Genomic DNA, 12,379 nt, shown 5'->3' with positions numbered 1-12,379 from the left:
CCATAGGCAACGAAAGGATTTCTACACATTCAAGGGCTTCCCCAGGGATAAAGGAAAAAATAAATTTGTAATGTGAAAATAAACTGAACAGTGGTCTGATGGGGATGGAGCATGAAATGGTGTGGGCAGCTGACAGTCAGTTAAAGGGAAAATATAAGAGGGAAATGAGAAAATTGGCCCTGAGGTGAGTGCCAGACCCTAAAGGATCCAGGAGGGAAGACTTGGGCATGGAAGGGAAATTTCCAAATCATTCCCCCCCCCCCCATTTCTTATAGAGTCCCAGCTTGTACAATAAAATGCCAAAGGGGAGCCTACATGCCTAGATGCAGTAGTATAACTTGAGCCAATCCTGGTTGTCACTATCAGTAGCGCTGATCATTGCTAGCAACAGCTGTATGATATTTCTGGGCAACTATTTAGACCCGTGAACTCTCTTGTGTGTCATACCCATGTCCAAGTTCTTATCAGAAACTCTGTGTAATATTGTGGAGTTCTGAAAGCCTAACATGTAGAAGAGAAACAAAGTGATGAGTGTTGAGTTGTGGCACTACAGATTTCAGCTAAATGCTATAAAGCTGTAAGAGGAGATAAGAGAACAGAATACATTGCCAAAGAAGATTGCAGGACCCCCATCAACCAATAGAGTTGCAAAAGTGCCTACCTAAATAGAAGCCAGGAGCTGTTTCAACTGGAGAATGTCTTAACTAAGGAATGGTTGGTAAGGGGAAATTGATGGCCCCTGGGCTATTGCCTGACTCAGTCTATAGCTGATTACTGCATTTCCGATTGAGTTTAAGAGATTCCCTGTTAAGACTTGTCTGAGAAATTTCTAGGTAGCAAGCACTGAAACTGTCTCATGAAATAAAACTTTATCCTGTTCTGCCTCCAGCTCTTGAAACAGGAATGCATTTGAGAAATTATCCATGTGGATAAATCTGCGCCCTGAGACACTGGTTCCCTTTTGCATTGTGCAGATGAGAATTCTGGACTCCCATTGGCAAATGATGTATGAACTCTAATCCAACACACACAGTCACACCCCTTTGCTCTCCATTTTAGGTTTCTAGTTGCTGCAAGCTTGAGCATGTGTGATTTCCTAGCATGTCTATAATTATCATTTACGACATTCATTGGGCACTCATTCAAGGTGTCAAATGTATGCCATGAGGAAGCTCACAAAGGATAAAGTGTATGCAAGAAAGGAGGTGTGTATTTTCATGAGGGCATAAGAAGAGCTTATTTAACTGACTTAAGCTCCAAAGGAAAGGCAGGACAATATTTTATAATTCATAAATAAGTCATACAGAATACAGATCCATGTGTTTGAAACCTAGAGTTACATATCCAGTTTTGTGTCCTTGAAGCACACAGATGAAATGAGGTTAAATGATGTCAGTTAACCCAATAGCTTGTGACAGGCAGGTTTTTCTAACTGGATTGCAAATTACTTCTTCTTGCCTCTAAGGGACACTGGATTAATTGAAGAAATGTTTGAGAGCTCCCAAACTGAGTCCTGAACTAGTTGTGTCAGTATCCTGATGCCCGCTGCCATTTTCAAGTCATTTAAAAGTGCTGCGAGGGCCCAATCCTGATCAGGCCAGCAGCTCAGTGCTCTTGCCCCTCCCCCATGCCTTTTCAAGTGCCAAAACAGCCACACATGGAGGGGTGTGTGTGTGGACATTTGTGCACTTGATAAGGTGCAAGGGTGGGGAACAAGAGCGCCTCAGCCTGCCATGCTGCAGGCACAATCAAGATTGGACCCTCATGGCATTTTCAAATAACTTCAAAGTGGTGGCAGCCACAAGGATGCTGTAATGTTTAGTTTGGGCAGGAGTACCTCCTCCGAAGTCCAACAATACAGATGAGAGGTGACAACATAATGAACATATTGTGATATAAGCTTCCATGTTACAGTGTCATCTAGTGGGCATATACTAGAATAAATCTGTTACTCTTTAATGTGCCACAGGCCTTTTTGTTTTCACTGAACATATCACTCTGGAAGCTGACATGGAATTATATACTCTGCCCACCACCCCCACTACCAGATAGTTAACAGATAAAAACTCTGGGGCTATGACTTTATCACCACAAGCTAAATAGGACTTCTCTACCTGAAGCAAAAAACCCCCCAAAAGCCCCATGAATCCACATTAGTAAGCTTTATCTCAAGAATGCATAACTTCTGACCCAAACCAAACACAATTCACCAGACATGTTTTGTGGCCTGCCAGTTGCTTGATGGGCCACCTCCCCCATCCACCCTCCCTCCCACCTTCTACTCAGCAAAGTTTGACGCCTTCCTCCAGCCACAGGCGGCTTTCTCCAGCGATGTATTGTCGAAGGCTTTCACGGCCGGAGAACGATGGTTGTTGTGGGTTTTCCGGGCTGTATTGCCGTGGTCTTGGCATTGTAGTTCCTGACGTTTCGCCAGCAGCTGTGGCTGGCATCTTCAGAGGTGTAGCACCAAAAGACAGAGATCTCTCAGTGTCACAGTGTGGAAAAGATGTTGGCAGGTCATTTATATCTACTCAGGAGGGGTGGGGTTGAGCTGAGTCATCCTGTAAGAGTTTCCCAGGGTGTGGAATGATAATGGCGGGAGGCTTCACTGTATCCTGAGGAGGTTCTTTTGCATATGGATTGGTGCTTGATGGGCTAATCTTCTCTGCAGGGCTATTGTCGGGTGTAGAGTGTTTTGTTAGCCTGGTGTTTTTCAGAACTGGAAACCATGCTCTGTTCATTCTTAAGGTTTCTTCTTTCCTGTTGAAGTTTTGCTTATGCCATGTGGCTGAACATAGCCTAACTCAAACAGGGCACAGTATCTTATTCCAGGACACCAAAATACTGGACAACACTTCCAACTACTTTGTCAGACTGCACAGGGAAGCCATTGAAATTCACAAGCATCAGGATACAGTGAAGCCTCCCGCCATTAGCATTCCACACCCTGGGAAACTCTTACAGGATGACTCAGCTCAACCCCACCCCTCCTGAGTAGATATAAATGACCTGCCAACATCTTTTCCACACTGTGACACTGAGAGATCTCTGTCTTTTGGTGCTACACCTCTGAAGATGCCAGCCACAGCTGCTGGCGAAACGTCAGGAACTATAATGCCAAGACCACGGCAATACAGCCCGGAAAACCCACAACAACCATCAGCTTTTTCCAGCCTTCGCCAAGAGGAAGATTCCTTGGAGGGAGGCTTCAAACTTTGCTGAGCAAAGTGGTCAAGAATACTAACCGCCACTCTTAAACATACAGATAATTTCCTGAGCCCGTAGTGGGCCTTCATCATTTTGACTTGGTTGATTACAAAGGTCTCCTTTGTCTAGACAAGAGTGCTGATGCAAACATTTGTGCTCTTTTTTTTTTCAGCACTGCATGCTCACCTTCAGATGAAGGCAAACAGACGACTAATATAAATCTGTGGGGCATCACTGAGAGACTAATGACTGACAGGATGCTAGTTAGAGCTCCTCTGAATCTTGTTGCATTATCTAGAAGTAACTTTGTTAAGTCATGGTATAGCTTATCTCAAACTGAGTTCTGTCAGGGAACCGCCCCCTCCCCCCTCTCACTGAGAAACCAACCAGAGATCAAATGGCTTGCTTTCCCTGCTTGTATTTTGCTTGCTTTTTTCATCAAAAAACAGTATAATTCTTTTTCCACCAAGGAATGTCAGACTAACATGAAAGAATTTAGCTGTCCACTATTTCCACAAGGTATAAATTGGCATCTCCAGGAAGAGATAATGATCTATAATCAATGCAGCTATTTATTTGCTACCCTTCTTCAAGGACCTCTAGAGCACTTATACATATGTCTTGCGGGACATACTCGCTGAATTTCAGCAGCTGTGCAGCATCACATGTTTTCTGTCTGGTAATAATGCCAATGCTTTTAATGCAAAATTTTACTTAATACCTCCACTCCTCTGCCAAAAGGCGCTGTGGGCACTTACTTGAAACCAATAACACAAAATGCAATTATGCCATATTAAAAATAATCACCCCTCCTTGAGTTATTTGAAGTAAAGGCAAAATATAGGTAAATAGATACAAATATCCATTTTAAAAAATGCAGGGAAATGGTGGTGATGGGAAGTATGTTAAGGGAAACTAACACTGGAGCCTGTAATAGAATACAAAAATAGAGAACTCATCTGACACTTTTAAAAGGTCAGGAAGAAAGTCAGATTCATCTCCAGCAGGAGGCAAAATAATCTTTATGGGTTCAAAACTTTTATCAATATTTAAAGAATCTGCAATGGGAAAAACTCTATTAGCTTAACTAATTTTCTTATCTACAGTGCAAGTATGATTACATTTGGATCTAGATCATCTTATTCCTGCCTAATTCCCATGTATAAGCAAGCATCCCTGTTCTAAATCCAGAAGCAGCTGCTGTACTTGAGACTGGAATCTATGTGGGAATTAAGCAGGAAGATGGTCTAGATCCAAGGCCCATGCTTTGTCTCCTGACGGTATTGCATCCTGCAGGTCACACTGCAGATCAACCAATAAAATCACACGTCCCTCATCAGAGAAATTAACATCATTCTTTTCAATGAAGGTGTGGAAGAAATGCTTCATATAGAGTTGCAGAATAATATGTCTGTTTTCTGACATGCCTATCGCAGGTTCACCTTTATATGCTCTTGCGATTGGGCATGTCCTTCTAAACTTTCCTCTTTTGACATGCAATCCCTTTGCTGTGGGGTCTTGCTCCTGCAAAGCCCAAAATGTCTTTCCGGTTTAAGTAGTAGTGAAAAAATTTGGAGAACACAGACATGTTTTGCTATCTTCTGGGCATGGAGCAAGGGTCACTGGGGGTGTGGGGGGAGGTAGTTGTGAATTTCCTGCATTGTACAGGGAGTTGGACTAGATGGCCCTGGAAGTCCCTTCCAACTCCATGGTTTTATCTCTTCAGTGCCACATTTAATATTTTAAGTGCCAAAAAGGAAAAAATGAAAGCCCTGCCATCCCCAATTTACAAAAGACACTGAGGGGTGCAGATCAGAGGCAGGAAAATAGTACTCTTCTGGAATGGTCTTCCCAAAGCCATAAAGGTCCTGAGGGTGAACAACTAGTGAAGATGCCAGGAGCAGGCACACTTGCAATATGTTTGCTTTCACAAGTATTCCTAATGAGTTACTGTATTACTGACAAAAGTGACCAACTTTATAATAGAGGTAATTCCATCTCTTAGTGAGAGATGTCATTTAGTATATAGTTTGATGTAATGGTTAAGAGCGGTGGGACTCTAATCTGGAGAGCCGGAGAGCCTCCACTTGAAGCCAGCTGGGTGATCTTGGGTCAGTCACAGCTCTCTCAGCCCTACCAACCTCACAGGGTGATTGTTTTGGGGATAATAATAACATATTTTGTAAACTGCTGTGAGTGGCCATTAAGTTGTCCTGAAGGACGGTATATAAATTAAATGTTGTTGTAGTTGTTATTATATAAGATACCTCCCTGTTTCCTAGCCAGATAGTTCATAGCTTTGCTTAGAGCTTGGCACTCCAAAGGTCTACCAAAAATACTGGATTTTTTAAAAAGCAACATAAATAGTTCTGCACAGGCACATTGAGGTTCAGAGAGTTCATGCCAGTTCCGCGCCCCCCCCCCCCACATCCAATCTTGGGAATTAAGAATGCAGATGAAGTTGGTACTCCATCTTAAGCTAATGTTTTCAGTCAGCTCCACTCCCTTCTTAAGATTTTGTGGACAAGTGTTCAAGGTCTTCAGACCAATAGACCTACGCAGAGTTACACCTTTGTAAGCCCTATGGCTTCAATGAGCTAGAAAGGATTGGTTAGCTCTCCTCAGTCTAATTGATCAGATTATCACCCTATGCTTTTTTGTAACCTTGAAAATTAATAAGAAAAAAGCTGTTAAGAGTGGAATGGTGATAGCATTAAGTAGCAAAATTATACAAAGGTGGAATAATTAAACCTCTTCTCCCCTCTCATATGGCCTCAAAGTCCCCACAAAGCTGCTATTTTTATTTCAAAAATGCTAGGAAGACTCAATCACACATCTCCCAGCAGCTTACCTAGCTAGGCTCCATGAAGTACTCTCTGGTACATTGCAAGGAATGTTTGAGTGGACTTCTTGGATCATGCAGTGCTGGCACTTCTGAATGCAAAAGGGCTTTCATATGAAGAATCTGATTAGTCTCTCTAGAGTGAAATTCTCCGTGGATCACTAATAGGATATCAGTTTTCATCTTGCTGAGCAAATGGATTCTCTTGTACTTGGCTTCAGCAATGAAAAACTATCCATCCTTCTGTTAGAGGGCACAATCATAATTGACAGGACATTTCATAATTATCTAGTAAGGTTGTTGGTGAATAATGATCAGAAAGATTTATCAAAATAGCATAGTAAGACAAAACAAGAATGTATGGGGTGGGGTGGGGTGCGGGGGATGCACCAGGTTATCATCACCAAGACAAAGAGAATGTGATTTTGCTGCTTTCAGGAAGTACATACCAAAATATGTGAACAGCCTTGTTAGAGCAGACCAAGGATCTCTCTACCTAGCATTCTGTTTCCAGCCAGATGCTTCCTGAAAGCTCCCAAATAAGAGCATTGCTTCTTTTCTGTTGTATATCTCTGACATGTGGTATTCAGAGTTTTACTGTCTCTGAACGGGTGTAGTAGAGCCATTGAGGTATAATTGTTAACAGGCACAACAATCTAAGGACTTGCAGAGACTCATGGGAGAGGGAAAATCCTATTTCTTGTTGTCTCCATTGCCATTCTTCCACGCACAGCTGCCTTTTAGCCCTTTTGTCGCCCCCACTTCCTGTAACATCTTCATCTATTTCCTGCCATCCTGTTGCCCCACTACTTCTTGTCCCATTTCCTTCCTTGTTTCTGTTGTGTCCTAACCTTCCTTCCCCCTGTCCTCTGTGCTGTTATCCAACATCACTGCTTTAGTGTCAGCTGCCAGATGTTTTCAAAACTACTATCATCATCTTATTCCTCCTCCTCCTCCTTTTTTTTTTGTTGCTCTATGGAGACATTGCTGTTTCTTTTGTGTTTTTTAAAAACCCCTTTTATGAGTTGTCAGTTTTTCCCACAAACCTGCTATTTCCCAATGTGCAGAAACCTACAAGCTAGCCCTGGGTAGCCTCATTCTGTGTATTGTTTGGTCCACATATGATGGTCTGTCCATCATAAAATCAGCACTTCTTTTTTGATGTGAGCATCCATGGTCACATGTCTTCCTGTGCGTACATATAAAATGCAGGTCTAGTTTTGTAACACTATAGCCTGACCAAGAAACAGAGCCCAGGGTGAGGCTATGCTGACTGTTGCAGGCTGAATTCTCACTGACTGCTGTTGAGTAGAAGAAGACCCAGCTGCAACTTGGAGTCATGGTTGAAGGCTGCAAAAAAGCATTTTTATAAAGTGAGTAAGGTTGTAGTTAATGTCAGAGGAATTATTTAAGACAGTATTTGATTATATTATGCTGTTTATTGCATTGTTTTCTAATTCTGTAATTTGCATTATTATATTGTATAGTATAGGTAACATACATTGTTCTCCAATCTAATATCTTCTGCTATATGGTATGCACTAAAACACAGTATAATATAATATTCTATAATTTCATTTACAGTCACTATGGAATAACAGGTGATTATATGTATTATATTATTCTTAGTTGTAATCTGCCTTGAGTTTCAGCAAGAAAGGTGGACGATAAATGAAGAAAATAAAATAAAGATAAGTATGGCTGTTCGTACATTTCAAGTAGGCAATTGTACTAGTCACACGTATTTTCATTCTCTTTCCCCTACAGATACTAATGTTGTACGGTACATCCAGCTGACAGAGATGAAACTTAGCAGATGTTCTCAGAGGGAAAAAGAAGCCTTGTGAGAGGAAACCCTGATCTGTGGCACTTCTTGAGTGGACACATCCTCCCTTAAAATACCCATTGGGCAGATTTTGTCCATCTGCTCCACCTTAGCTGACAGTTTGTCTGCCTTCTCCTTTACTTTTGATCTGAGCTCAAGCATTATGTTTCCATGTTTTTCAAAGAAAAGACTTCATCTTTGGCTATTTGCTGGCATCATGTTAAAATCCCAGCCCTTTTGGCACAATTGCTCTAGGCAGTCACGTTCTGGGACTTTGTCTGAAGGGATGCATTTAGCCTCCAGCTGACTGTTTGCTGAGGGACCACCTCCCCAAAACTACATTACCATGCAGCAAATGAGAGATCCACTCTTTTTCCTGGCTGGCTGAGATGAAGGACAAGAGCCTTCAGCTACATCATGAGAGACAAGAATTCTCGTTTGGCAGCTTCACTACACTTGTGGACATTTTAGCTCCAGGAGGAAGCCCTGTTTAAAGTCTCGTGCCAATGAGACTATTTGCAATACAATCAATCTGCTTAAAGCACAGGAAAGATATATTTTAAGCAACAAACCCTTAACAAGTGGGAAAGGGATTTTAGGGGTCACAGTGAAACTTTTAAAAGAATGTGAAAGGACACTGTATTGTTTTGGGTATAAAACTGTAGTGTGATAAAGTAATATCAAGTATATATTTATAGGCAACAATCCCACATGTTATTTCTAGAAGATACAGCTGGGCTCACAGTGCTTCTAAAGAGGTACTGTGATCTCGCATCTAGTTTCTGCTCTGACAGTGGAAACAGGTGCACTGAATTACAGCTTTGCCACCATCCTGATGGGAATCCATGGCAAGTCATGTATCCCCTTTGCCTGTTTCTCCATTTGTGCAGTGGGATTAGCAATGCCTCCCTACCTCACAAGGGCTGTTGTGAGGATTTGTTGATGTTTGTACAGTGCTAAATATTTGCAATCCTTCCATCTCAGTTGGTTGCCTGCCTGTCTGAATTTACTTTCTTTCATTTATTCTTGGAACATTGAAAGGGATGCAATGAACAGTCCATAATTCCCAAAGCCAAGCTATTAGCTATTTCACATAGAAGCACAGAGCAGGCACCAGCTGTCTAAACCTCTCTGCAATCTCTATGTTGTTCCTATGGGGAATTTAGAGCATAGTTCAGTCAATTTAAAGTCCCACTGATTTCTATGGGAAAGCTAAGCATATTCTTAAATCTCATTGAAAATGAAAATCAGGAAACTTTTGGTTGATTGTGCCTTTAGTTTACATGTTATTTTAAGAAATATTTTAGCCACCTGCCTCTAGGCACAAAGATGCACCAACAGTGCACAAGAACATAGAGGTTAGCTCACAAGAATATGGAGGTTAGCATCATTCAGTGGTCCATGTTTCTTAGGCTCTTTACTGGCTCACATACCAAGTCAGACCATACAGTATATCTAGCTATCTACTCTGACTAGGAATAGGAAGGCTTTTCCAACTTAGCTACAAATGATTTTTTTAACATGAGGTGAAATGAACATGCGACCTTTTAAGTGCAGAAAATGTACTACTAAGCTATGTTTTCTTCACCTGCCAAAAGCCAATAGTGTGAATTCTTCTGTTTGGAGACTGAGGATCCACCTCCCATTTTATACTATCTGTGGTTCATTTAAGGGCCTTGCCATACAATCAGGCTGGGATGGAGGATGGTACTATGCAATATTCTCTGGAGATCAACCTAAATAGTCATGAAAAAAACCCTAAAGGGGATCCATTCTCCATCTAAATTAGAAGCTGGTGGTTGCTATTTATTTTGAAACAGTTATCACTTTTGTATGCCACATCCCTCCAAGCTGTATACATACAAAGCTGCGTACATGCAGTTCGCCCATTTTGTTTTCACAATAATCTGGTGGAATGGATAGGCTGAGATAGCAACTACCCTGTAAGCTTTCTGGCTAAACATACATTTGAACCCACACCTCCCTGTTTAATGCCCAGCACTCTATCCGCTATACCTCACTGGTTCCCTAAAGCAGTAATAGTCAGAATTTCTAGAGCTGGGCCTCACCTTTAACCCCAGGCAGTGATATGGGACCCACTGAGCTTCAAGCACATGACAGAAAGTCACATAACACCAGAGTCCTGTGACAGAGAGACGAAGAACCAGGGTCCCACCTCTGCTAAAGTAGAACCCCCTCCATTGCTGAGAACCTTGCCCCATGGGTCCTGCTGCTTCATTTACAGTGGCTCTAGACAATATATTTCGACACAGGCATGCACTTGCTTTAAGGTGCTCTGTGCAGTCACACAGCAGCTGAGGTGAATTGCTTCTTTTAACAAAGGAGTGTTAAAATAGTGCGGGGGGAAGGAAAGGCTCCTGCTCTCCACTCAGCGCTGTATTTTGCATGAAAACTGCACGAGAATGGAGATATATTCACAATCAGCAAAATTACTCCACCCCATGTGCTGTTTTTGCTCAAGAAAAAGACATGGGCGAAAGGCACATACTTCCTCTCCCCTCATGGCATTGTTTTGAACTTGTTTGAGCTCTCTCCTTTTTTAAAAAAGGATCAGCTCAGCTGCTTTGTGACTGTGCAGAGCACCTTAAAACAAGTGCATGCCCGCATAGAAATGTTTCATCTAGAGCCACCCTTAGTATGAGTGAAAAAGAGGCAGGAAGTAGGGCATCCTTGCCCTGAGCATATGAGTAACTAGCAGCAGCTCCTTTCAAAAAGCAGCAAAAAGGCAACTTCATAAGAGCTTGCAGCTGGGGCTCTGTCACACACTTGAAGATCCCTAAACCATACAGGTTAGCTATTCATGTACAGTAGTTTCACAGTCATAAAGACATGTGGCCTAGAAGCACCGATGAGTTTAGAGAGGCAATGTTTGTTGTGAAATGCTTACATAAAAAATACATTCTTGTAACTTTTATGAGGGTCTGAGCTTTAGCCCTAATTTCAGTGCTTGGTGACTGGACACGTGAAAAAGAGGACCTCTAAGCATGAGCAGAGTGCTTTTTACTGGTCACTGAGCAAACACAGCAAGCCCATGCAGCTCCAGCATTAAGAACAAGATATCCAGATTCCTGAATGTGGTAGTAGTGTGACACCAGAACATTTCAGTTTAGAGATTAACTGCTGAGTTACATGTTCTTGTAAATGTATCCCATATAATGAAATCTAGATTGCATTCCCTGTGCTCTATTAATTTCTGAGGGATTAATTTCCCATTATTGTATTTCAACTTGACCTCTGCAGTGCATTTATAAATACTATGTCCTAATCATGTTACAACTCTGATTTTAAGTGAAATTTCAAATAACTTTGTTGAAAATCAAACTAGAACAATCTCCAAAAGTTTGTAGGAATTTCCCTCACCTTTCTGATCAAATCCTGGGGCTCCATTTTGTAGGATGCATGCATTCTGTAGGCTTTGTGCAATTATTTTTTCTTGAGATTAGTGCATTGCCTTTTGGTGTGCAGTACTAGTATAATCTGTGCCACATCTAGATCAGCCTCATGCACCAGGAAGTTCAATTTTGATATATAAAGACAGGATATTGCCAAGCAAAGAATTTTGAATAAATTAACAAGCATCATCAATGAGCTGTGAGAAGTTAGTTGAATTCTCTCTGTTTGGGTAGAGGGAAGGAAAGGAGGCAAGAGAGATGAGGCTATCTAGAGAAAACAATTCCTTCTCCTGTAGAAGGTAACCCTCAACATAGGTATGCAAAGATTAATGTTGTCTCAGAATCACCACTGAGTTTCCTATACAGCACTGTTTCCTCACAGGGATTTTATTCCATGTGGCCAGCTGGTTGCCCTCACTTTTGTGGGAAGTTCCATTTGAAGTTCCACTCATTCCAAGAATGACTCATGTAGCTACTGTACTTCCCCCGTTGAGTAGAATACATAAAAACACCACCCTTGCTCGCTGTTTTGCCTTGACTTGGTGATAACCAATATATTTTATATGGGTGCCTTCTAGTAAATAGTCACTACGCTAAATTGACACAATACACATCTTGTGGAGTTAACACATCAGATAACAGGGATCTCAGGCCCCGATTGTAGCCCATTTTCATCATGACATTGTAGCTCCCTCCCTCATTACCTCTTCATAAGAAGAGGGACATGGTTACAACTGTTAGAGAGCTGTTTCAAAAAGCTTGCCAGATGCCTGTATTTTGAGCAGCCAACCATGTATGTAATTTTAGCCAACACATGCAGAGGAACAGTTGGGAAATTGCCGAAGCTCAAGTACAAGGAAAACATGATCAGAACTGACTTGAAAAATTCTTTCCAGAGAGAAGGGCACTGAATAACTGCTTGTTTTTGCATTAAAAAACCCTGGAGTACACATACAGAATGAAAACACTAAAATGTCTGAATAGTTAATTTTTAAAAGTTTTTACCTTTTCTTCACTGACTTGCTCAGGAGGATGTCCAGATGAATAAAAGCTCAAGGCCTGTCAGGGTTTCAAAAGAACAACAGAAAACCA

General features: G+C 41.6%; 1 protein-coding gene across 1 annotated transcript in view; it reads left to right on the top strand.

Annotated features, from left to right (window-relative positions):
* Positions 1 to 11,487, top strand: part of TTC9 (tetratricopeptide repeat domain 9) — a 46,201-nt gene extending 34,714 nt beyond the window's left edge. Inside the window, exon 3 of the mRNA XM_054971814.1 lies at positions 7,817 to 11,487. Within this exon, the coding sequence (XP_054827789.1) occupies positions 7,817 to 7,896 (80 nt within the window). The 3' untranslated portion in view covers positions 7,897 to 11,487. The remainder of the gene's footprint in view (positions 1 to 7,816) is intronic.
* Positions 11,488 to 12,379: the final 892 nt, after the last annotated feature.

The sequence above is a fragment of the Eublepharis macularius genome, chromosome 2 (genome assembly GCF_028583425.1).
Source record: "Eublepharis macularius isolate TG4126 chromosome 2, MPM_Emac_v1.0, whole genome shotgun sequence".
Classification (NCBI taxonomy): domain Eukaryota; kingdom Metazoa; phylum Chordata; class Lepidosauria; order Squamata; family Eublepharidae; genus Eublepharis; species Eublepharis macularius.
The sequence above is the reverse complement of the archived record's forward strand: the minus strand, read 5'-3'. Positions and strand labels throughout refer to the sequence as shown.